This window comes from Cyprinus carpio, chromosome A12 (assembly GCF_018340385.1).
Source record: "Cyprinus carpio isolate SPL01 chromosome A12, ASM1834038v1, whole genome shotgun sequence".
Taxonomy (NCBI): Eukaryota; Metazoa; Chordata; class Actinopteri; order Cypriniformes; family Cyprinidae; genus Cyprinus; species Cyprinus carpio.
Window position 1 is genome coordinate 2,612,605 of NC_056583.1, and position 27,279 is coordinate 2,639,883.

Genomic DNA, 27,279 nt, shown 5'->3' on the forward strand with positions numbered 1-27,279 from the left:
GACTGAAGTCATGGACTGCTTTAGTGTCCGTTGCTCACTTTCTTTGTGTAATTTATAATAATAATTGTTTTGGGGTCCAAGATTGTGAAGCACCAACAAATTGTGAAGTCTAAATTTTCTAATCCTTAAAAAGCAATTAAAATATTCCGAAACCGTTCTTAGCTTGTTTTGTCGGTAGCCATTGCTTTTTCTGCCTGCTTAAAGTGGGATGGTCTGCATTAAAATGACACATACCTCCCTAAATGTTTTAAATGTCATGTGTTGACGTTTTATTTTGATATTTCAGTTTAATTTGTAAAGGTGTTCCTTTAATTTAAAACAACTAGTTTGAGTTTTATATCCCCTTTTTGCTCTCTCCCGCTGTTAAAATGTAACTAAGTAACTTTTACTAAAACTTTCAATTAGCTACTTTTTACTTGAGTAGATTTTTAGACTGGTAATTTTACTTGTACTTAAGTAAAATTTAATTAACAAAATAGTATTTTTACTTGAGTAGATTTTTTCAGTACTCTTTCCACCTCTGTCTGGCCCATGCACATCACAGACCAGAGAAATCAGACACATAGATAACCACAATATCCAGGTTATAAAACTTGCAGGGAAAGGACCACTGATCTGAAGTGCAGGGGGCCTTCCCCAGATCATGGACCCCAGATAGTCTGAGGAGGTGGACTCACTGGTTTGTTTCTCTTGACGTGACATGACATACAGCCAAGTATGGTGACCCATACTCAGAATTCGAGCTCTGCATTTAACCCATCCAAAGTGCACACACACAACAGTGAACACACACACACACCGTGAACACACACCTGGAGCAGTGGGCAGCCATTTATGCTGTGACATCCGGGGAGCAGTTGGGGGTTCGGTGCCTTGCTCAAGGGTACCTCAGTCAAGCTATTGCCAGCCCGAGACTCGAACACACAACCTTAGGGTTAGGAGACAAGCTCTCTAACCACTAGGCCACGACTTCCCACATGGAGAGTGAGCAGGCCAACTCAGGGTGGTGGTCAGAGTTCTCACAAGAGTGTAGTGAAGCAGCTGATGCCTCACATGTTCAATGTGGAAGCAGCAGCTTAAACACTGCCAGTTGCTGTTTCACCATCTGAAACTTTTCAAAAAACAAGAAAGGCGAAACGAGAAAACACTTGTTGACCTCCCCATGCTAAACAGAAGCCAGCCTTTCAAATCGTTCTCTCTCTTGCAAGAGACAGAAAAAGAAAATCCCATCTGCTCACTCTCCATTAACTCACATTTACCCAATGCTCGGTCTTGTTAGGCACATCGGCAACATCAGAAACAGAGTGATTGGTGGAGTATGATGTTTCGTTCTTGTGAAAGAATTCAAGCCGCGATCACAGCAATTCCTCAAGTGACAACGAACTTCTCACACCTACCGTGTGGATCACTGATGTCAATGAGGCAATGACATGGAGAAACACACTTCAAAAATGACATGACATGAGGAAAACAAGTGTTTTGCTTGAAACAGCCACTGAAGCACAGTACAAGTAATCCAAAAAAAAAAAAAAAAAAAACCTAGCAAGAGACAGATACGTCAATCTCTTCTTGAAGAAAAAGAAATCTGAGAAATGATGGCACGTGCATGGCTGATATAGGGTGAGTGACGCAATATCTCTTAAAGGGGCATGTCTGCGCCATCTGCCATGATTCTACTCAGGCTTCAGACAATCAGTACCATCCACGGGTGTTCCCACACTGTCAGCACTGGTGCAACACTGAGTATAACTGAGTGAACATATGAAAGGGAACATAATGCAATGCAATAAAATGATGACTGAAAGATGAACAAATAAACATTTTTTAAAAGCCTGTTGATACAATACTGTTGATATGATACATTAGGCTTTTAGAATTAAATCAATTACTCAGTTAAATTGTAAACTACTTTAGTATTTATTTGCAAGTAGGTTGAATGAGTTTACCCATTAAAGCAGTGGGCAGCAGACAGCACCCACTCTTTGTTGATGAGAGAACCTCCACAGATGTGCCTGCCTTGCCAGAGGAGACTAGCCTGCCAGGGCCAGCGTCCAGCTGAAGCGCTGACCTCCTACTATCCTGCTGCTGGCGGTAACTGGGGTTCTTCCACACATCAGAGCACTAGAAACATCATCTGAGGAAGCTAACACAAAGGACACAATATTACCCAAGAACTTTTCAAGCAATACTGCTGCAGATGCATGATGCACTTCCATTTTTTTATTTTTTTGAGGGGGACCCATGTTTAAATACTTATTCAATATGTAATTACTCATCAGTTCTGCATGAATTATGAACATTCAAAAGATTCAGAACAGCAAATCTCATCAAAAGGTGGCAAGTTTTCAGCACTGATATACTTCACCTACAATAATCATTACATTTTTAAAGGTCAAAATATTATTTTGCTGTTTTGGAAGAGTCATTCAAAATTCAACTGACTCAAAAATCTGAGGGGCATGAGCAATTGTGAATGTATTTTTATTATATTTTACTCTATATAACTGGAAACCTGGAAATTGTTGATATAAAATATACTGTATGTACCTTGTGGATTAGTTTTAATACAGAATCCTGCAAAACAAAACAGAGGCAACTGTTACATATATATATAAAACACAACTACACACTATTTAAAGAATTTAAAGGGGTCATGAACTGGATTTTATCCTGTGGTCCGAGGTCCACTTATGACGTTTGCATGGTTTTTGCACTTAAAAACATCAAAATCAATAAGCAATAAAAAATAAATAAATAAAAATTCTACCCTGGTTTTGAAGCCGGTTCGAGAAACGCTCGGTTTTTATGGGTGTGCCGCATTGAAGACTTAAAAGTAAATGCTCACTGCTATGATTGGATAATAGTTTTGCATAGTAAACTAACTTTCTGTGTGTCTGTTTGACAAGCTACGTCCTTCATAGTTGGAACCTTCTGTGACTTTGGTTTATGCATGGTTGAACTTTATTTTTAATGTTTTTAAGTTTCAGCTCACATGAGTAAAACACTGAAAAGTGAAAGTGACGTTTGTTTAAGTGAAAAAGTGTATGTTGAGTAGTGTAACGAATTTGTGTTCCGCATTTAACCCATCCAAGTGCACACACACACACACCCGGAGCAGTGGGCAGCCATTTATGCTGCGGCGCCTGTGAGAGCAGTTGGGGGTTTGGTGCCTTGCTCAAGGGCACCTCAGTCGTGGTATTGCCACCCGAGACTCGAACCCACAACCTTAGGGTTAGGAGTCAAACTCTCTAACCACTAGACCACGATACAGGTCGATGCTGGATTTTCAGAGAGACTGAGATTAAAAAGCAATGCTGTGCCATCTATATAGAATCTGACAGAAATGGTGCAGCACACTTATGCTTGGTACACACCACAAGATAATCAGGGGCCGATTGCTCCCCTTACGACAATCCTAGGTAATGTCCCGATTATCTTGGTGGTTCTAAAGATAATCTTATCAGATTTTCCTGTGGTGCAAGGTGTGTTAAGAGTGACTGAATCTGCTCTGAAGAATGTCGGAGGCACTCAGATCGTGAATCGAGAAACATATAGAATATTTATGATCAGAAATCCTGTTGTGTGGGGGGAACCCCGAGGACAAATGTGCATATGATCTGGAGATTATCACGTGAAACAAAACAATATTCAGTCAGAAAGTGAGCTGACAGAAGACGGAAGCATAACAAACGCAGTCATTGTAATTTCTTCCTGCCTATTGTCCGCCATGTTTATTCTCAAGTCTCGAGAGATTTTGCGAGATTTCCTGTGTCACAGTCAGGACTCTGGTTGAAAATCTGTTGGTGTGTGGTGTGCTGTCTTTGTCACATCATGGCACACCACACACTATAGGAGCAAAATGGTTAAATCTACAAATTTATGTCCTCATGTTTGTGGTCTCTCACATTTTGAAAATCTTATAAGATTTTAAAAATCTTTTCGTGTGTACCAAGCATAATATCTAAATCCAAATGAAGGTTATGCAGCGACTGTGTTCTTCCACAACCAGGCTCTGCACAATATTTTGTGATCTTTAATGGCATGTTTATACCTGGGTTGCTCGATCCCGTTTAGCGCCAATCATGTTATTTCCCTGTCATGCGTGAATCAGTAGATGGGGCTACAGAATTGGGCATTAATATTCCTCTGTGGAGGTGGTGTACAACCCATCTATTATGTCATACGCAGGCACATTTCAGGATCTGGCATTCGCTGGGCTTGGTGTCAATAAAAGCTTTTATTTCAGTAACAAGGACGTTTTCAGTTCTGAAACTTTTAGTACGAGGACCTCTTATATATCAAAAGCTCAAGTAAAAGTTGATTTCTAAGTTTATGACCCCTTTAAAAAACCATATGTTTTAAGACAAAAGATCAACTTAGACATCTGAATTTGAGCTAAATGACAAATTTCATGAATACATATATTTACCATTGTTTTCTGATGAATTATCAACACGAAATACCCATCTACCCATGACATTGACATTGCTTGTGAATGACAGATTTGCAACATCAGAAACCGGATTTGAAAAGAAATTAGTAGAGTTAATTGTGTCGAAGCCAAACTGTAAATGAAGAAAAACACAAAGAAAAAAAATAGTAAAATCCACATTAAATCCAAAAAAATTACACACTGCTAAAGATCATAAACTGGGGTAAAACAATATTTTGATGCATTTTTCACACTGCTTTACCTCAACGCTTTCGGTGGGAGTGATATAATCATAATGCATGAGTGTAAATGACATGTTTTTGCCAGACACCAAAACCACTTGGAAGGTTGATTCCTGGAAGAGAGCGGGAATTCTTCATTAATACAAGCATCATTCTGAATATTCCATGAAGTTCAGCTCAATGAAAATACTATGCAACAAAAAGTTAACATGCTAACTGAAAGAGAAACTTACTGCCTTACTGTTTCCAAAATATGGTACTTTATCCCATGTAGCAATAAAAACCCAAGAGGCAGAGAAGTTCAAGTTGGGAAAATATTTCTTTATTTCTCTTGAAGCCCGATTCAAGAGACGAGCATCTGTTACTTGTCTGTAAGAGATGGTTCCTTTCTCATAATTATAAATGTCTGTCCACAGTGGAGCGATGATGTCTATAGACGAGTATGCAGGAAAATAATTGGGATACCACTGATAAAGTGGCCTGTCAAAGGTCAGATCGCCATTATTATTCACCTGTAGGATAAAAACCAGTTATCTGGATTAGTAACATCATCTATGTGGAATATATATAAATTAATATAACGAATATCACAATGCTTCTTACAAATATTTTGTCATAAACACGGCCAAAGTACACAAATGGCTGCAGCAGAGGAATCGGTGGAGAACTTCCATCATCTGACTGGGGGCTCATCTCATCCTCTACACCTCCATATGGGTAGAATATCCCTAATATTCACAATACTATAATTATGAGTGTTTTTCTACCATTTTTTCCCCTGTTATATTTCATGGCTATTTATCAAAATAATTTGATATCCTTTATAATAAACAGTGAAGTTACCCTCCTCAGGTCCACCATCAACACGGAATACCCAGCGTCCCGGCACATTGACATTACTGGAGTTGAACAGCTTATCTTCATCAGGCACAGGGATTGAAAAGTAATTTATGGAGTTTATTGTGTCATAGCCAGCCTGTAAAATTCTACGTACTTTGAAATTCTACGTACTTTGCTGTAAAAAAAGAGAGAAAAGTTAATTAATAAATTAAATATATATGACCAGGTCATATGATCTTTGGAACATTTTTTCTTTACTAATTCCACTGAAAGACATCTAGGGCCCCATTAATATAATCTGAATTTCAAAGTTTTGTAACAAGATTCTTATTCTGTCCTACCTGAAAACTTTGATCAGCTGAGGAGATATTTCCGTAGTTCATTATGACAAAGGAAAGAGTTCTGCAAATGACTAGAATGACTTGGAACGAAGATTCCTAGGCAAAGTCCAGTAAAAACAAAAATTTTAAATGCAAGAACAAAGCTACAAATGGTCTATAATCAAAACTCATTTAGGCTAAATGTATAGGGGCTTTCACACCAGGTAGTTATGGAAATTTAGTTAAACTCATAGAAACTAGCTACAAGGGTGGTCCTCCAGCATAAAATTGTCCCCTTGGGCTTTTTTCCTGGTTTTATTTAGGAATTCTAAAGTTGGATCCAGTTTCCAGAAAACATCAGATGTGCTAAAACAATATCCACATTTAAGTCTAGACTTAAAGTCTTTTACTTAGACCTAAGTAAAATCATTCCCAGTTCCTGCGGTGTGAACACGTTAATAGTAATAGAACTATGAAAACGTTGCTTCGGTGCGAAAGCCCCCTATGCAATCCTTAAAATAAGTGTGATGTTGTCAAGAATTTAAAACTCACTTTCAATTTCTGCCTGAGATTTACAATAAACTTTTTAGGAAGATTAACATAGCCTTTCAATCTACATACCGTCGTGGGGCTGTTCAAGTAAGGCACTCTATTCCAAGTAGCAATGAAGACTGTGTGTACTGAGAACCCAAACTGAGGGAAATACTGTTTGATATCATTTCTTGCCCGGTCCAGAATACGGCCTCGAGTTACCACGCGGTAGGAGATGTTTCCACTGACGCTACAGTCAAACTTTCCCCAGAGTGGAGCTATAATGTCTCTATTAGAGTTGGCAGGGAAAGCCTTGGGGAGTCTTTCATAAAATGGTTCAAATGTCAAAAGTCCATTATTGTCGACCTATAGCAAAGATTTAAACATTTAACTGAAGCAACATGACTTGTAATACATTAATGTACTTTAAATGTAGCATATTTAGCACAGTGTCTCACATATATGTTGTGATATGTGCGTCCAAAGTACAAGAAAGGATACTGCAAATGCAGGGCTGGTGAGCTTTCATTACTTTGACAGGGATTCTGAGAGTCCTGATGGCCAGATGGATAAAAGAGACCTGGAAATGCATGACATCACATATTATGGCCTTGGTACAGAACATAATAAAAGTAAACAACAACAAAAAAAAGAAGTTAATTACATTGAGGTGAAGAAAAAAAGGAACATTACCATGTTCTATTGGCAAAGTAGGAAAAGCCCAACGGCCCTTAACATTGACATTTGTGGAGTGGGTCAGGCTAGCGACGTTAGACACAGGAATTGTATAATAACTGTTGGAATCATCAGTGTCATATCCAGCCTAAATAATTATTACATACATGTTTGTTACAGGTCTGTGGATAAGAAGAGCTGTGGCTAAAATTCTACAGTTTTTTTTTTTTTTACTATATCTCTATAAATACATTTTAACCGTCCTGAATACTGTAAATGAAATTAAATTTTTAAATTAAAAAAACACATGGTTTTGAAAAGCTCTTACCAGTGCAATATGTTTAGTTTGAGGAATACTGCCGTAATTAAATACAATAAATGATAATCCAGAACCAGAAATCAGCAGTACTTGAAAAGAGGAATTCTGCAGAAGAAAAGCAAAACAACATGATTATTATCTCATAATCACAAGACAAGTGAAAGCAAATAATGTAACAAATCTTACCTGAGCTGAAGTGTTAAAATATGTCACATTTTCCCAAGTACAAGCAAAAACTGAGTCGGCAGTGAAATTTGTATTAGGAAAATATTGACGTATATCATTTGTAACTCGCTGTAGTACTCGGACACCCTTGAATTCTTGAAAGTAAACGTCACTGTTATCAATATCTGTCCATAGTGGAGCAACAATGTCTATATTTGCTGGAAGAGTAGGGGGACTTGAAGGAAACAGCGGCCAGTTGAAAGTAAGAAATCCATTTTTGTAAACCTAAAAGGGTTTTTGAATTAACAGATATTACATATTGATGAATACTTTTAAAGGTTAGTATAAGTGATAAAATGCTTTTAAAAAATGCAGCTGCATTAATGAGTGTCCTCACATAAACAGTTCTGTATGTGAGCCCGAAGTAAGAAAATGGTGTCTGCAAATAGAGCTCTGAAAACCCATATTGTTGAAGGTTTAGTTTGTTCCCATTCCTAAATGGATAGAACAGTCCTGCAAGTATACAAGTTTATTTTTCAGCACGCTTATGATTTTAATTAATCTGTAACCCTCAACGTTACCCTACATTGTGTCTAATGAATTGTCCTACATCTATGAAACACAACTATTAAACAAGGTAAGAAATAAATGGCATGCATTTTAAATTATTGTATTAGTTTACCATTGTTTTCTGATGCTTTGTCAGTTCGAAATACCCATCGACCCATGACGTTGACATTGCTTGTGTATGGCAGTTTTGTGGCATCATAGACAGGAACTGAAAATAAATCAGTTGAATCACTTGTGGCACAGCTAGACTGTTAATCAAAAAAAGACAATGAAAAGTTTAGTTAAAATCAAACACTTATCATATAGTGATTTAAAAAAAAAAATGTTTTCAGTGTATTTTTCACATTACTTTACCTTAAATGCATATGTCGGGGCGATATGACCATAATGCATGAGTGTAAATGACATGTTTTTGCCAGACACCAAAACGGCTTGAAAAGTTGACTCCTGGAAGACAAAGGGAATATCTACATTAATACAGAGAACAGGGGAAACGGTTTCCTTATAACAAATTTCAGTGCAAGAAACTGCACCATATAAAAAGGGACTTACTGTCCGCCTGTATCCATAGAACGATACTTTATCCCACGTAACAATGAAAACCCATGTGGCAGAGAAGTTCAAGTTGTGGTAAAATTGGTTTATGTCTTTTGAGGCCCGATTCAAGAGATGGGAATCTGTTACTTGTCGGTAAGTGATTGTTCCTTTATGTGTAATGGCAATATCTGTCCATAGGGGAGCGATGATGTCCACAGATGAGTATGCAGGAAAATAATAGGGTTGCAACTGGTTAATCAGCTCATTAAAAGTCAAATACCCCTGGTTATGCACCTGTTATGGGACCAAAACAGTAAAATTCTCAGTCATCTGGACTTTCAGAGAATATTCTTATAATGTGAAATGTAAAGCCACTCCTGCTGTTTCAGTTAAAAAAGTGTACAATGTCATAAATGTGACAACGCTGCTTACGTATAGCTCATTATAAATAAGCCCGAAGTACACAAATGGCTGAGCCAGAGGGATCAGTGGAGAACTCCCAAAATACTCTGAATGGTTCTTTGTATCCTCATCTCCATATGGGTAGAAAATTCCTGTTTTTGTAAAAGAATATCATCACATTACATGAACTGCAATATTTAATCACTGAGTGCAAATTAAATTGTAAAACAAAAGTATCATTGATGTATATCAGGGCATAGTTTTCCAACAAATTAGAGTGGCTTTCAATTTATACTTAAAGATCTTTACAACTTACGAAAATGAGTAACAAATCTTAGTTGTTCTGATTTGATCAGATGCGCTTCTTGTTTTGAAAAGTCATTGTACGCTATCAAACACAGTCAAAATATTTACCCTCCTCAGGTCCACCATCAACACGAAATACCCAGCGTCCCGGCACATTGACATTACTGGAGTTGAAGAGCTCATTTTCATCAGGCACAGGGATTGAAAAATTATTTGTTGAATTAACTGTGCCATATCCAGCCTGAGTAAACGAAAACATCATCAAAAACACTGTGAAGCGCAAGTTTCTTACAAGTTCTCTAATATCGATATTAATGCCAGAGTTCAGATATATACGGTTCTCATCCTTTCTAACCTGAAACTGTTGATCTGTAGCAGAGATATTTCCATAGTTCATCATGACAAAAGACAGAGAACCACCAGAGACCAAAACAACTTGAAAAGATGAACTCTGTTACAGGAACAGAAAATTATCTTAATAGCTCATAGACAGAGAGTAATTCCATCTTTATTCTTGATTAAATCTGCAGTTTCTCAAACAAAAGCAATTCATCTTCCTATTTATGTGCTTTAATAATAATAAACAGCACTCCCTTTATCGGTTACCCAAACAATCTGAGGTCACATTAGTGAAATGTCAGTGATATTTCTTGAACAAAAAAGGTTGATTGTCTAACAGCACAGTGATTGATAAAGCACTGTTCATGCAGAAATCGTTTTTTTTTTTTTTTTTTTTTTTTTTTTTTTACCAACCATGAATTATTACAAATTAATAATTTTGATAAAAGTTGTCTTGGTTTGGAACAACTGGGAGAGATATGTTGGCGTAACATACTATAAGTTTACCTGCATTCTTAGAGAAATAAAAAAATATAATTTGATCTTAAAAAAAAGAGAGAGACACCAAAAGATATCGTGTTAAAACATGTTAAGATACCTCATCTAAATATGCGAATAATACTTGGAACAAATAAATTCCAAAAGTCTTTCCCCAAACTTTCAAAAACTACCAGATGTGAGTTAGAACAGCAATAAAGATAGATTACCGATTGTAAGTTGTTATAATACGGTACTTTATCCCAAGTAGCAATAAATAGCAGTGCGGCAGTGAAGTTCAGATTGGGAAAATACTGGTTTATGTTATTTGATGCTGCTTGTAAGAGTCCACCTCTGGTGACCTGACGATAGGAGATTGTTCCACTGACAGTGTTGTCCAGATTTGTCCAAAGTGGAGCAATGATGTCTCTGTCGAGTTGCAACTGTAAATAATTGGGTGTTGGCTGTGATAGCGGCCCATCAAATGTCAAATGCCCATTGTTATTAACCTGAAAAAGAGGTAAAACAATATTATAAAGAGCTTTGGCAGTACAAAATAAAAAGTCATGTTTGATTTGTATTCAACAAATGGATAGTTTAAGTTCTTCATTTTTGTGTAATGATGTAAAGTAATTAAGTTTTATATGAGGTTCGCAGTTTAGCAACCCTGTTTGGGACATGCGAGTATGAATGGGAAGGATTGCTAAAAATGTAATGACATTATTGTTATTGTGATTTCTGTTTTTGAGATGAGTAGTTGTAAATATTAATTGAACAGATTATTTATCATTTTTAATTGTTGAATACATTTTAAAAAGTCAAGATTTTTTCATTTGAGAAATAATGTAAAGCTTTAAATTGTATTTTCCCACATAAATCTGTGGAAAAGAATGCAAGAAAATCCCCAAATCAAAGTGTGCAAAGTTTGTAGGATCATACCCAAAAATACTTGAGGCTGTAACTGCTGACAAAGACGCTTCAACTTAATAAGTTTTATTTCAGTTTGTTCTTTTTAATAAATTTGCAAAATTATCACAAATCTGTTTTGTGCATTGCCATTGGGGTTATGGAGTGAATTCTGAATACTTCTGAATGCACTGTACATACTGTACATACAGACAAAGAATTTATGAAGTGAATGTTCTTACATAAACTTGCTCAAAAACATGTCCAAAAAATACAAAGGGCTTTTCCAGTACTAATGGAGAGCTTCCATTATCTTGAGGGGGAATTTCTATGTCTCTATTTCCAAACGGGTAAAAAAGTCCTGAAAATAAAAATGTAAAAATTAATAAGAAAATAAATAAATACAATGATCTGCAACATAATTCCATGATTATTATGTAGCATATTGCATTCAAACATGGTATGAACTGGCTGGAATGGCCAATTTTGCTCAGTTAACTGGCTACTACACAATTTCTAGGGGTTGGAGTGCACAGGTTTAATCAGTCTGACAGGAAACAATACACTAAGAAACAAATAAATAAGATATTTTTAATGCACCTGTATATGATGAGTTTACCTGCTCCTAATCATGTTTAGCAATTGCTAGAATGAGCTGCAAAGTGTATTTTATGTTAAGCTGATAGTTAAAAATCTAGATGACCTCATGGGCTTGTTTGGTTAAATGCCAAGGTTAGGGTAAAAGTCAGTGGGGTTCAAAACACCACTGGATCAAAAACACTGAGACATTTTTCCAAGTATCTTCCTTTGTGTTCCACAGATAAATAAAAGTCATACAGGTTTGGAATGACATGGGGGTGAGTAAATTAAGATAGAATTGTTTTATTTTGGGTGAACCATCCCTTTAATTAATTTATGTTACAAATTGTATATGTAGAAATAAACACAACCCAAGCTTAATAAAAGCTGTAAAAGTATTGTTCAAGTGTTATTTCATTAATCTATCACATTCGCTTGTGTAGAGAGCCAGATTACTGTTATCTGTTATCTGCTTTCACTCTTACCTAGGGCTATATCTTCTTCACTGCACAAATAGCTGCTGTCTTTATCTTCAACATCAGATGAAAAAGTCACAAATCCAATATCTGATCCATTTACATTCTCCAAGATCCAGTTTTGGAATTTGGATACTCTAGCATAGCTGTCAGGTACAATTCCAGTGCCACAAGGAATCCCAAAATTTGTGACGCCAGCTAAGATCCATACAGAACCCTGCTTACACTGTAATGGACCACCAGAATCTCCCTAAAAATTAATGAGAGGGATCTCAATTCATATTATTAAAATATTAATTTGAAAGATACCAGCTATATGTCTGTAGAAAGATTTAGCTTACTCTTTATCATAGTAAGTACATGTACACGTGTTATTGAACAAAGTGATAAGCTGCAATATGGTCATCCTCTCATTTAGAATCAAGAATTCAACAATACTGTGTCATAAACTATTGTAACTTACAAAACATACTCCTTTGCCGCTCTCTCCTCCTGCACACATCATTGCCGGAGTAATTGTTATGTCAAACAATAGGGAGTCTTGAAACATGCAGTTACAGTCCTTATTCTCCACCACATTCATCTTCACCTCCTGCAGAGCTCCAGAACTGGGCTGAGCACCTAAGAGTTAAAATAATAATAATAATAATAATAATAAACAGCTTTTGAGACATTTTGATGTAAATATGATTCACTGTATGATACACTTACAGTCTCACAGATAAAAAATAAATAAATAAATAAATATCTCTTAGCATTAAAAGATAACTACTGTGTGAAGTTTATATTTCATGCATAAGAAAGCACACAAAAGCCCATTCCCTGAAAGATATACAGATTGACAGATCGCTAAATAAATGCATGTTATGAAGATTTGCATTTCATGAACACAAAGTGTTTAAAAGTATGTGCATAAAAGGGAATTAACTGAATTTAGTTTGTTATCAAAACGCTACGTTTGTCATTTTCATATGAAATGCATTAAATGCAAATCGTACCTTCGTTTTATTGCATTAAGTCAATTCATTCAGTCTCATTTGCCAAGTTTGAATATGATAAAAAAATTCAGAACTTTTGGGGTTTTAAGATAACAAGGTTACATGGCAAGAAAAGCAATAGTAAGTATTAGGAAAATGACTGAAACTGGAGTTTGCTTTCTTTTTCTTTCCAGTATTTTGTTAAGTATTCCCTTCTTTCTTTCTTTGTGTGTTTTTTTTTTTTTATTTTTTTTTTTTGGGGGGGGAGGGTGCTTTTGACTAAGGTAAGAGACATCCTACGCTTTCCAGTGTGTTACAATATCAGGTTATATCATTTGGATCCCTACAATTATAAGGAATATAAATTGCCCAAAGTGTCCCACTTCAATAATACACAACAAGTTTACAATTTAATTTAGCACAATTACAAGTATTGATTACATAATCCATATTGCACGTAGTCCAGTGTGTCAAATTAAAGATGATTACCTACAAAACCAGTTTCTCCCCATCCAGTGGCCCAGCAGGTGGTGCCATCATGAAAGACACTGTCATATGCAGCCAGGCAGATCGGGCTGATGTAGTTGGTATAGTTCACTGGCCAACTCAGTCTCAGCAAGGCAATGTCATTGGTGAACTGGTAGGGGTCATAGTCTGGATGTGGAATGATGGATCGGATTCCTCGACTTACCTCATGTGGGTTAGAGACTGAAATATTTTGGCTCTGTCTACCCAGATAAACAATACAGTTCAGTCCAATGTCTGAGGATCTAAATGAGGAAGCAAATACTCTCACTGTGATAGCTCCAAGAGTAACAACTGCACCTTCATATTAAAATGCATATTATTATTTTTTTTTTACATTCAATTAAATTAAATTAAATCAAATGTATTTGTATAGCGTTTTTCACAATACACATTGTTTCAAAGCGGCTTTACAGAAAATGCATGTGTCTACATTATTTGTGTTCTTACAAGAAGTACACGCAGTGAGCTGCAGTGAGCACCCATTCCTGGCTGATGAGGGACCCTCCACAGAAGTGATAGCCAAAATATTGTAGACTGACCTGCCAAGGCCAGTTCCCCACAGCTGCATCCTCACCCCCAACAATACGAGTGCTGAGTGGAGAAACCCCACAGCTCTGGGCTGAAGAGAAAAATGAGAGCTTTAAAAACTTACACCAAATGTAAAATATTTTTTGTACTTTAAATATATTATTACCTTTTATAGCTTTTCTTGTGTCACCTAAAAAATGCAAAAGGAGAAAGGGATAGTTAAAAAAAAAAAAAAAAAAAAAACACAACATGCTTCACACAAAGTGTGTGTGTTTTCAAGATGAATCACAAGATTTCAAAGTCCCTTTCAAGCAAAGTGTGGTTAGTCGGCTTCCGTATTCACAACACCTCCGGACAACTAATGAAGGGTTCACACAGCACAATTTTTTAAACATTTTTTTTTATAAAATAAAAAAAATGCTTCAGTCTTAATGCACATTTTCAAGTATTTTGTCCAATCCATCGCTATAGTTATCACTATGTTGGTCACTGCTATGTCGAGAGTGAATCCTGCATAAATATGAGGATGTCATTCCGGAAACATTGCAGCATGTGTGTGGCTGAATAACAATGACCAAGGAATCTGTCTACACTGTGCAATCAATCTATTATTTTCATTATGTGTATACACTCTGCATGTTATAATGAGAGAATTTGCATGTATAACTCAGCACTGAACAAAAATTGTGTGTGTTGCAGCCTTTAGGCATGAGATAAAACCAGCATGTACTGCCATAAGGATGATGAAAGTGTTTTCATTTGAGTAAAGATTTTAAGTCCCTTTAAGTGTTTTTCTTCATTGAATATGTACAATTTCTCGTGTGATAACATCTAATGTGATTTAATTCAACCCCAAAATATAAACCTAATCCATCTACATTAGGGTTAGATCAGGTAGAAATAGCTCCCTAAGAAAACATTTGCTGGTTTGCACCTCTTAATAGTTATTTTCCCCCTCTCTCTCTCTCTCTCTCTCTCTCTCTCTCATCATTCTCATTTTGGTCATTTTGCAAGCACCCTCTTTTTGAGGCCTGCAGCACATTTTACGGAGGAAAGTTTCCTTAACCTGGGAGAGAGCAAAGCTAGCTGTGCAGAAATGCTGTTTCTAAAAAAAAAAATGGGGCAATTCAAACTTTGCTAGTATAATCTGACACTTCTGAATCAGAGCCTGTAAGTATGTTTTATAATTTGCTATTGACTGTTCAAATGCAGAGTTTGGAGTTTTGCAGAGTTTAGAGCAGTGGTCGGCAATAGGTGTCCCGCGGGTCAAAACTGGCCCGCAAGCAATAATATCTGGCACACGCCTGCAATTAGATTATTTTGATAGTGGCTGGTTCTGAAATACATCTGTCATGACAGCAAAAGTAACTCACAATCAGAGTATGTGGGTGGAGTGGAGCGGTGTGATTTTGACTGGAGTGAGGAACGGATTTTTTAAAAGACAGAGAGTATTTTTTTCACTCGATCCAAAAGCGCTCCACCACCGCTCCATCATGAGTGCAATACATGGCAACAGCCCTTAATATAACTGCATATTTAGCAAGAATTCACGTTAAACATATTTAGCTAGCTTGATAGAGAAGGATCACTCAAATCAGAAAGAATGTGAAGGCTATGATGACGGCGATGGACATGAGCGGGAAGTTATAGTTCTCAAGGAATTTATTTGTACCTTCTAGACGGGCTACTGGATATTTTCATCTGAAAGCATGATTTAATCAAGTACTACAACACTTATTCACACACAATCGCTATCTCAATAATGCATTCAAACAAATCTAATCTTACAGTGCTACTTCATCTGTATCTGATTTCGAATGAGAAGAAATTTGTAAGAAAAGCATTGCATTGATCTGTAGGTAAAATAACTGACGAAAACGTACTGTTATTTTCATCACAAACAAAATGTGCATTGCAAAAAGCAGCAATTATACCTTTTAATGCTAACAACCATGTTATTAGCTTGTCATGTGGTAGGAAAAAAGTTTGCACACTAGTGTTCCAATAAGCCACTTTGAGACTCTGCTGTTATTATTATTATTATTATTTTTTCATATATGTTATGAACAGAACTGTGATATTTCAAACAAACTTAAATACTTTAGACGCGGAGCGAAGGCAGAGCACAGTCTTCACAGGCAATGCTAGTTGCATTTTCATCAATTAATTTCTTAAATTATCCTTTGACTATGTTCTGGCCTGCCATCTAGTGGCAAAATTTCTTTTTGACCCGATGCCAAACTTACTTGCCGACCCCTGGTGTAGAGTAACACATATTGTTTAACGTTCTCAAGTGCAGACAGAGATGGATTTATGTTTAAAAACATAGTATCCTCTGTTCTCTGCTTATAATTGGTGACAAAAAGACGACAAACATGATTCACTACTGTTCTGCTTCACACTGGAAACTCGAGCAGAGCTGAAGCAGGACGCACCCGTTGTGATTTAGTAAGATTGACAACATTATTAACTTATAATTGCTTTGGAAGCTAAATCTCATGATTATGGTAAGGGCCGTTACATTTCTGACACATGCGTGAGATGTTCAGCCAATCACAATGCACTGGGTCAGCTGGCCAATCAGAGCACACTGCACTTTTCAAAGGAGGGGATTTGTAGAAATCAACTTATTTTAGAAAGACTGTGCATAGAGGATCTGCAATAATGAACAGTATGTGAAAAATAATGCATTTTTCGAACATTAAAGCATGCTAACATATTCTATTACACTCAGTACACAAAAAAATGAGCTTTGAAAATAGCATCATATGACTATGGAAGCAGATTAGTCTCAAATATAATTCATGCAAAAAACACGATTCACACATGCGTAGACAATTTCACATGCATGAAACCTAATTCACGTACACACAAAAAAAAATTCACGCTTCTGAGACTGCATTCAGAAGCTCCCAGGCAATCGGGGAGACGTCAAGAGAGAAGCCCATAGAAGCCCTGGCGTTACATTTTAAAATACTATACAAAATAATTAATCAGAATTAATCAGAATACTTACTCCTGCATTTGCATTTGTGAACTGTATTTTATGAATATATAATTTTATTTTGCGCATGTGAATTGCTTTTTGTGAATATATTTTTTTTTCACGCACGTGAATTTTTTTTGTGTGTACGTGAATTAGGTTTCATGCATGTGAAATTGTCTATGCATGTGTGAATCGTGTTTTTTGCGTGAATTATATTTGAGACTAATCTGCTTCCATAGTTTTGCACATGTTCAGATGAAGTCACAATAATGGCAGAAGCTTCCTTTGTTTGAGTCTGCGCGTCAGAAACGGAAGTGCTAAAAATCGCTAAAAATGGGCTTCACTTGTCTCAATTGAGTTCCAAATGGGGCGCTGTGTCCATTTATTTTACTGTCTATGGGATTACTGATGTAAAGGCTTAATTTCCGTTCTAATTAATCCATATTGAGCAAAAGGTGCGCAGAATTGTGCTCCTTCAATGCACTCTCAGTGGCTTATGATATGATTGGTTGAATGGTAAGCTCGCATCTGATTGGCTAAAGAGTACGACAGACCCACGTGGGAAGAGAGCTCTGCCAGGAAAGTCTCAAAAACACACACACACAAATCCGAGTGGATTCGTAGTAAATGACAATTTGTACATTCAGACACTTGTACATTTTTAAACATTCAAAGGTTTTTGTGCACAGTTGTATATCTACGAATTGTGTTTTGCATTTGTGAAATGTATTTTATGAATATATAATTTTATTTTGCGCATGTGAATTGCTTTTTGTGAATATATATTGTTTTTCACGCACGTGAATTTTTTTTTGTGTGTACGTGAATTAGGTTTCATGCATGTGAAATTGTCTACGCATGTGTGAATCGTGTTTTTTGCGTGAATTATATTTGAGACTAATCTGCTTCCATATATGACCCCTTTAAAAAACAAACAAACAAATACTATCGGCCATCCCTTGTGTTTTGTTTTTAAGATTCACAACACTTGCAAAATTAATTGTTCAAATCAGTCAATCAGAATTATTAACATCTTTTCCTCCCAGGTGAGAGTGACAGACGATTAAAAACAAATTTCAGAAATGCATTTGTTTGTTGAAGTGCTGGTCAGGGGCGTCACTAGGCCCTTTTTAGGGGGGCTTCTGCCCAGCCCCCCTAAAAAAATTATTTGATTAATTAATTTGTGATCGCTTCAGTCCCCTTTAAAAACTCATTTGAAACGGCGGCAAGCTGCGTCAAGTTTCGGCTCCTCCCCTGATCTGAGTCAGCATGGATTCAGCGCTTTTTTAAATCCGCAGAGCGCCGAGCAGAGCGAACATCAGAGAGTACAAGGTGTGTGTGTGCATTTATTAATAGATTGCTATGATATGACATCTGCATCGGTGGAGTTCTTGTAATTGCAGTTTACATAATGTTACTGGACCAATACACAGTTCGGTTTCTTATCCAATACCAATACGTCTTCACTGTGTTCACCTTCAGCCCTTACCACAGTGTGATAGTTGTTTTTCTTCCAACAAAAATGAAGCGATTAACATCCATGAAAACATACTTTAGAAAACGATCATGATTTATTTTAATTAACTTTTTAAAATTGAAACATATTATTATGTATTTCGGCATTACATTATGCAGCCATGCACAGAAATGACTGAAGACACACATCATTGTCTGAAAGCACTAAATAGCACAGAAAGAGAAACATCATGTGGAGTTATTTGTTTCGTATTATTAAATATAATTTTGTATTAAGTAATAATGAATCATTAGTGTATCATGATACATATATTAGAGTAAGAGACAAGTAGAGTAAAGGGTAATTGATTTATAGAAGTGGCAAATTGATAATTCATGTTGTTATTTTTAAAAAATAGAAATAAATATAGAACAGATTAAACATATTGCCAATAGACAATTACATTAATACATGATTTGTCTATATTCTTAATGAATATTAGCTGGTTAGTTAAATGATTTGAAATGAAATACATTTTCAGGGGGTGACTTGATGTATAACCAACCGTATTGTTGATTATAAAGGCTAAAAAGCTAATATATTTATATATATATATATATATATATATATATATATATATATATATATATATATATCATTGTAGATGGATATACAACATTTTTTTCTTGTTGTGCGGTCTGCAAATGAGCAACACTCAGGTGAGAATAGAACGTAGACAGCCCTCTCACACACAATACCACTGTGTTAACAAGATTCATTGCAGTCATTGAACCCTTATGTTGTTTTAATTGTCCGCCAATTTCCCCGTACATTTCATAAGAAAAAGCAGTGGTGTCATCAAAGGATAAACATGAATGTCCTAATAATGAACCAGGAAGTCTTAATTGTAAAAAAAAATCTACATTCCCCACTCAAAATTTTCTAGTGACTGGTCACATCTAAATTTGTAAAAAATATTTTACAGTGTTGTATATGGCTCAGTCAGTACTCCTACTCCCATATATGAAATACAGGGAATACAATGGAATAGTGGATTGCAATAAAGTTAGTAGTATACAACCCTACCCTAATAGTCAAATAATATTTTTTTTAATCATACCCTTATTGGGGGCTGAGCCCCCCTAAAATGAAAATCCTAGAAACGCCCCGGTGCTGTTAATTTTAGCTTCAAGGGGTGTTGTATGCTCATTTGAAACTCATTTATTTATTTTGGAGTACTTGTACCAGAGTCCTGTATAATAAACATGAACATGAATGATCTTCCTCTCTTATCTTAAAATTGTATTGTGTATATATATTTTTTTAGTGGGTGGAAAAATGCTCACCATACTGTACCTATCCAAAGCACTTTAGTGCTGAGCATTATATCTAATTTAACTATTTCTAATTGTTTGATGGCCTTCATCTGATATTTTGCTTCTTAAAATAGTTAGTTGTCCATAATACAACTAGACAGCTATAAATACTGTCTATATATTATTAGGATTAGCACCAACAATGGTAAAAGAAAAAAGAAAAAAACCTGAAATAGTTTCTTTTTGCTAAATTAATTCACCCTGAACTCCCTAGATTAACACATATTTGCCACCTGACTTTGTAACACCTATGTAATAGTAAATTCTATGCATTCATTTCTACTCTAAAATGTAATAAAATGGGCAAATATGAAAATAATCAAATATTTTCTCATATAAATCTCTTATTTTAAATGTTAACAACAACAACAACAACAACAATAATAATAATAATAAAAACTTACTGATGATAAATATCAGTATCAGATACTTCAGAAATTCCATTGTTATGTAAGCAGTTTCAGTTGGCTCTCTTAAAATGTAGACTTTGCATCCAAGGAGAAAAAAAATGGAAATATACAATCATGCATCAGTATATAGCAATACCACTATATTCATATGTACCAAAAGAAGTCAAATAATATTTGAAAAACTGCATACCTGAAGTATGTTCACCACTGTTTCTGTTAATAACACACCACTTCTGTCCTCTATCCACTAAAGAAAACTATGCAAATCCACTACACAGAATGACACATATACATCACATGTAGAGTGTGAATATACTGTACACTCCAAATGTTACCATAGTACTGAATGAATTTGCATATTACCAGGCAAACATGTTCTCTTTTTACCTTTCCTCTGACAGCACATAAGCAAATTAGGGTTTTTAGAGGGAAATAAACAAATGCAGTCATATACCATAACTGATTTACATGCAGGCTAAAGATTAGAATAAAATACAGGTATAACTCTACATTAAAAAAAAAAAAAAAAAAAAAGAAATTTCTGATAGTAAATTTAATTGAAAAAATTCCAAAGAAAGTAGAATGACTGAAAACATGTTTCCTTGTAAAAGAAAACAGTTAACATTTAAAGGTGCACTAAGCAATTTTTGCCAAATGATGCTGATATTTGAAAGCATCAAAACAAACATACCCATACCCCAACAGGGCTTCGCCCGTATTTTGATAACTCTGTCCCACATGTACATACACATCCCTGGCAGCAACGATGATGGATTCTGCTATGCCTTCCCCGGCCACAGCACATTCAAGCAAAAGCCAACAACGAATAGTTGTGTGAAAAAGCAAAATCAACTCATCTATCAAGAAGAAACAAAGCAACCTCGCCGTCCGACTCCAGGCCTTCTCGCTCCTTGAGTTCTCTACCCCGGTGGAAAGCTGCTCCAATATTTATGTGGCCCTACCTCTTGCCTGATTGTAACCCTTTTTTTAATATTTTGTTTCTCTGAGATTTTCCACTTTTTTTTTTTTTTTTTTTTTTGTTCCTTCTATTGTTTTCTGTGTAATTTATTTTTTAAATGCGGTAAGCCGTTTTCTGTGAATGTGTGAGACTTCCGGTTCATTAGCCGCTTTAGGGAAATAAGAAGAATAATGCAGTAAACTGTAAAACTGTTTGCTCTACAAACCAGTTTGTTCATAATTAAGATAATACATTAAAATAATGTGGTAAGACACACCAGTTTGCAATATCAAGCCGCAAAACAAGCAGTTTTGTACAGCTAAAAAATAGCTGGAAGTGGAAGACACTGGAAGCCAGACACATTAAATTTACTAATGTACAAAAAACTGAATAGTGATCTACTAATATCTGTCTGGTGCACTCACTGAGCGCTCTCTTCTCCCTATCATTACTAGACATGCCCCTTATTGCTGATTGGCTGCGAGTTTGTTTTGGGACTCAGTCCGATACAGTGGTCAAAAATCGCTTAGTGCACCTTTAAGGTTTATTTTACTTCCTTTTCTAAAATGGTTTTAGTTTTAGTTTCAATTTTAGTTTTAGTTAACTATATTACCCTGGTTCATATTAGCTAACTTATATTAAATACATCCTTTCCAATCATCCTACTACCTGTCCACTTGATCTTATCCTCACCTCCTTCAGGCCATTCCTTCTTCAGTTATATCTGCGCTCAATCACATTATCAAAACCTATCTTCACACTGGTACATTTCCCATAGCATTTAAGCAGGCTTAGGTAACACCACTACTTAAGAAAACCTCTCTAAATCCAGCACTTTTAGAAAACTACATCCCTTCTTCCATTTTAATTGCAAATACACTTGAGCGAGTTGTGTTCAACCAACTTTCTGTGTTCCTTGCACAGAACAACCTCCTGGAAAACAACCAATCTGGCTTCAAAAGCAGCCACTCAACTGAGACTGCCCAGCTCTTGGTTACTGAAGCCCTAAGGCTGGCAAAATCAGCTTCCAAATCCGCAGTACTTATCTTGCTGGATCTGTCTGCTGCTTTTGACACAGTTAACCACCAGAACCTCCTGTCCACCCTCATGAAGATGGGCACCTCAGGAACCACAGTCCAGTGGTTCAAGTTGTACCTAACAGGTAGGTCCTTCAGGGAGACTTGGAGGGGTGAGGTTTCTAAGTCACAACTTCTTGCTACTGGGGTTCCTTAGGGCTCAGTGCTGGACCACTTCTCTTCTCCATCTACATGTCATCATTAGGATCTGTCATTCAGATAAATGGCTTTTCCTATCTCTGCTTTTCTGATGACAGTCAACTGTACTTCTCATTCAAACTAGATGATCCGACAGTAGCTGTTCGCATTGCAGCCTGTTTGACAGACATTTCTGTCTGGATGAAGGACCATCACTTTCAACTCAACCTTGCTGAGACAGAACTGCTCTTGGTCTCAGCCAACTCAGCACTTCATCACAACTTCTCTATACAGCTAGATTCATCAACCATAGCTCTTTCTAGGACAGCCAGGAACCTTTGAGTTGTGATTGATCATCAGTTAAGCTTCAGAGACCATATTGCTACAACGTTCCTGCAGATTTGCCTTATACAACATTAGGAAGATTAGACCCTTCCTATCAGAGCAGGCCACACCTCCTTGTCCAAGCTCTTGTTCTCTCCAGACTGGACTATTCTAATGATTTCTTGGTGGGCCTTCCGACATGTACTATTAAGCCTCATTCAAATCCTAACTCTATTCAAGATCCAGAATGCAGTAGCAAGAGTGGTCTTCTTCAACAAGCCGAAGAAAGCCCACGTCACACCTCTCTTTATCAGTTTGCCCTGGCTGCCAATAGCAGCTCACATCAAAATCAAGGTACTGATGTTTGCCTTGAGACAACCCTTAAGACAACCACTGGATCTTCACTAATATACCTTAACTCACTAGTTCGAGTGAATAACACCTTGTGATGCCATCCCAAAGATGCACAGAATCACTCTCACAGACCAATTCCTGGACTGTTTGCAGCTGGTGGAATGACTTGCTGCTCATTTCATCTCATTTTGAGCAGCTTAGTCTTTAGCCATTTAAAAAAATAAAAATCTAAAGACACATTTTTCTCGTCAGCACCTAATTACCTGATTAATTAATACTAACACTTACCTATTGTATTCTATTCATTTTTTTTCTACGTTTTATATATATATATATAAACTGTCAGTGTTTAGATTGTGACTGGACTTCGAACAGTTGTTATGCATGTCCTTTTCATTACTCCGTGTTTTTTTTTTTTTTTCCAGACCTTTTTTGGCTTTCAAATGCACACTGCTGATCATCTGCTTCTCGTGATGACATCTCTTCAGAGATATGTATAATATTAGATATCCTACGTGGTATCCAGTTGATACATGAGCCTTTGTGTAATTTTATATTTGATAAGATTGAACAAATGAATAAAGATCAAAACCTTAAAAAATCGTGTGTAAAAATTGTGTTGTTCTACCCCGTGCTTGGTGAGGTCTTTGCCATTGGTTCGGGCTGATCATCGCTGCCATCATGACGGGATTGTATACTGCTCCCACAGCGAATGCTTCAAAATGTTGAGTGAATACTCACAAGGGAATGTCTTCAGTTACTGTTTTAACTTTGATTCCCTGAGAAGTGGGAACGAGATCTTTTTCACCAGTCGAGGTCGAGGTACCTGCGGGTGTCGCTGTTGGACAGTGTTTTTCCAGCTTCCTGTTTGTGATCGTAGCTCCGTGTAGCTCCGTGTAGTTGTTGATAAAAATATAACTTAATTCCCACCATATTTCTCATACTATCTATCAATCTAATCTGATTAATTTGATCGTTCGCGTTTATTCTAAATCCGCGAGTGCAGCGTTAGCATTCATTAGCTTGTCATTAGTGTTTCCATTTGTGCCTATCGCTGTTTTCTTTTCTCCTCTCCCCTCCTCTCTCTCGCTCCGTTTCTTTTCTCTCTCACTCCATTTTTTTAACAAGTTCATCAAACAACTCTGGTAAGAATCATTCATCAATCACGGTGAGTAATGGCTTCTCCTGCTATTGTTATTTGCACCTGTTGCCACATGTATAGTTTATCTCTCTCTGTTGGCCACGAGGGATTCACATGTGATAAATACAGGTAATTAGTTAGGCTGACAGAGAAGATTTTAGAATTAGAGACATGCATTCAAACTTTAATTGAGGACAGTAAGAATGTGAGGGCTCTAGATACGGCTTTGGATGTGACTAGCTCAGGGAGTCCTGTACATTGTTCGGTTCCGGTAACAGCACCTCTGCATCAGGGCAACTGGGTGACTGTGAGGCGGCATATTCGGGGGTCAAAACACCACTCTTCTGTTCCGATCAAAACATTAAACAGGTTCTCCCCAGTCAGTGAAGCACCCACTGAGAAACCTGATGAAAGTGCTCTAGTTATTGGCGATTCTATTGTACGGAACGTGAAAATAGAGACACCAGCCACCATAGTCCAATGTTTACCGGGAGCCAGAGCGCCTGACATCTTAGCAAATTTAAAAGTGCTGGCTAATGATAAACGTAAATACAGTAAGATTGTTATTCATGCTGGCGCTAATGATGTTCGACTTCGCCAGTCGGAGATCACTAAAAATAACATTAAAGAGGTGTGTGAACTTGCAAGCACGATGTCAGACACTGTAATATGCTCTGGTCTCCTCCCTGCTTACCGTGGTGATGAGATACATAGCAGATTGTCATCACTCAATGGCTGAATGTCTAAGTGGTGCCCGCAGAATAACATAGGTTTCATAGACAATTGGACGAGCTTTTGGGGCAGACCGGACTTGTTGAAAAGAGATGGTCTTCATCCCTCCTGGGGTGGTGCCGCTCTTCTCTCTAGAAATATGGCACATAGTCTTAGAGTTTGAACTTGACTAACTGGGGCCCAGGTCAGGATGCAGACAGACTGGCTAAACCGACCGTCTGCTAGCCGCCTCACATCACAGAAGTCAGTTAATTCTCAGCACATAGAGACTCTTTCACCTAGATATCACACTATAGAGACTGTGTCTGTTCCCTGAACTAGAAAATACAAAAAAGTCCAAACCAATTTAAGAGTAACAATTTAATTGAGGTTCAACAAATAAAAAACAGATGCAATACAGATAAACAAATGATAAAGTAGGTTAAAAGCACCACTGTTAACGCAGTAGGTTAAAAGCATCTATTAAGTCAAGAAACTCCTGCGACAGGGAATTTGAATGACAGCAGACATGAATATTGAAGTCGCCCATCAAAAGGAAGCGATCATAGTTTGTGGCAATGTTGCCAATGAACTCAGTGAATTGCAGTATAAAATCCTTAGTGAAGAGTATACCGATGGGACCATTCCAATCTAGGTGGAGAAGCTGAGTTTCAAAGCTGGGGAAGGCCGTTGCAGGGACCATCCGGCAGCGTGAGGAGAGAGAGTTATTTAAAATAGTTAAAATCCCACCCCCGCGTCCATTAGGACGAGGAGAGTTAAAAAATGTACAGTTTGCTGGAACCAGTTCTGATAAGGGAGTTAAATCACCGACCTTTATCCATGATTCTGTGATGAACATAAAATCCAAGTTGTGTGAGGAGTAGGAGTCGTTTAATAAAAAGGTCTTATTCACCACGGAGCGGGCGTTTATTAGCGCCAACTTAGGTGGAGGAATAGACACGTGAGATGACGGCGCTTTTCTCAATGAGCGCAGATTTCCGTGATTTACTCCGTTCCGCCGTCAGCCGTCGGCCAGCACTGCGGAGATCAACCTGAGTGGCATGACTCAGATGTAGAGGGAAAACAGGACGAAGACATCGGTAAACCGCGTCCCGCGGATGCCATGCTACAGATCTGCGTCCAAACGAAATGTCAGCTTGTAAATAAGCTTTCAGTTTCGTCATGTAACCTCCGCGGCTACCCTCGTTTCCCTACCTCGTTTCCTCCTTCGCTTCCTCCGCACGGTGTTTAGCGGCCACCGGAAGATATCGTGCAGGAAGATGGTTCGGGGAGGCTCGTACGGTTTGTGAAGTGGGCATTCCACGTCCACGGTGTGAAAGTTCGCGAAAGAATCCCCAACGGAGATGCGGATGTCTAGGAGAGCTTGACGGGCGTACACCAGTCGCGTACAGCAGGTAAAAGACACATCAGACAGAAAGAGAAGAAAACACGAGAGCTGCAGACGGCATGCCAAACACACAGGCGCCATCTTGCACTCAAGTATATATTATATATTATATATTTTTCCGAGTTAGTGCTGGCTGCAGATAAAGTTTTAAATGTTGGTGATTTTAATATCCATGTTGATAATGAAAAAGATGCATTGGGATCAGCATTTATAGACATTCTGAACTATACTGGGGTTAGACAACATGTCTCAGGACCTACTCATTGTCGAAACCATACTCTAGATTTAATACTGTCACATGAAATTGACGTTGATGGTGTTGAAATTATGCAGCCAAGCGATAATATCTCAGATCATTATTTAGTTTTGTGCAAACTTCATATAGCTAAAACTGTAAATTCTACTTCTTGTTACTAGTATAGTAGAACCATCTCTTCTACCACAAAAGACTGCTTTGTAAGTAATCTTCCTGATGTATCCCAATTCCTTAGCATATCCAAAACCTCAGATCAACTAACTTGATGATGTAACAGAAACTATGGACTCTCTCTTTTCTAGTATTTTAAATACAGTTGCTCCTTTACGCTTAAGGAAGATTAAGGAAAACAGTCTGACACCATGGTATAATGAGCACATTCGCACCCTTAAGAGAGCAGCCAGGAAAAATGGAGCGCAGCTAGAGGAAAACAAAACTAGAGGTATTTTGTATTGCTATCCTACAGAAAAGCATTAAAAACTGCTAGATCTGATTACTTTTAGTCTCTTTTAGAAGAAAACAAACATAACCCCAGG

General features: G+C 37.1%; 2 protein-coding genes across 2 annotated transcripts in view; both read right to left on the bottom strand.

Annotated features, from left to right (window-relative positions):
* The window catches only part of LOC109099391, a 31,098-nt gene extending 4,530 nt beyond the window's left edge, over positions 1 to 26,568 (bottom strand). Inside the window, 23 exon segments of the mRNA XM_042768258.1 lie at positions 1,947 to 2,063; positions 2,065 to 2,143; positions 2,548 to 2,574; positions 4,430 to 4,565; positions 4,695 to 4,787; positions 5,040 to 5,186; positions 5,278 to 5,402; positions 5,518 to 5,592; positions 5,686 to 5,689; positions 6,456 to 6,731; positions 6,824 to 6,945; positions 8,207 to 8,342; positions 8,449 to 8,541; positions 9,064 to 9,185; positions 9,448 to 9,580; positions 9,695 to 9,790; positions 11,301 to 11,422; positions 12,126 to 12,366; positions 12,580 to 12,737; positions 13,574 to 13,863; positions 14,069 to 14,240; positions 14,316 to 14,339; positions 26,295 to 26,568. Of these exon segments, the coding sequence (XP_042624192.1) occupies positions 1,947 to 2,063; positions 2,065 to 2,143; positions 2,548 to 2,574; positions 4,430 to 4,565; positions 4,695 to 4,787; positions 5,040 to 5,186; positions 5,278 to 5,402; positions 5,518 to 5,592; positions 5,686 to 5,689; positions 6,456 to 6,731; positions 6,824 to 6,945; positions 8,207 to 8,342; positions 8,449 to 8,541; positions 9,064 to 9,185; positions 9,448 to 9,580; positions 9,695 to 9,790; positions 11,301 to 11,422; positions 12,126 to 12,366; positions 12,580 to 12,737; positions 13,574 to 13,863; positions 14,069 to 14,240; positions 14,316 to 14,339; positions 26,295 to 26,568 (3,062 nt within the window).
* On the bottom strand, positions 7,556 to 9,785 carry LOC109099388 (sushi, nidogen and EGF-like domain-containing protein 1). Its single transcript, XM_042767141.1, has 7 exons — positions 9,695 to 9,785; positions 9,448 to 9,580; positions 9,064 to 9,185; positions 8,647 to 8,925; positions 8,449 to 8,541; positions 7,922 to 8,342; positions 7,556 to 7,809 (listed from the first exon to the last, which is right to left on the bottom strand). The coding sequence occupies exons 1-6, from the start codon at positions 9,737 to 9,739 to the stop codon at positions 8,190 to 8,192; spliced, it is 825 nt and encodes a 274-aa protein (XP_042623075.1). The 5' UTR covers positions 9,740 to 9,785; the 3' UTR covers positions 7,556 to 7,809; positions 7,922 to 8,189.
* Positions 26,569 to 27,279: the final 711 nt, after the last annotated feature.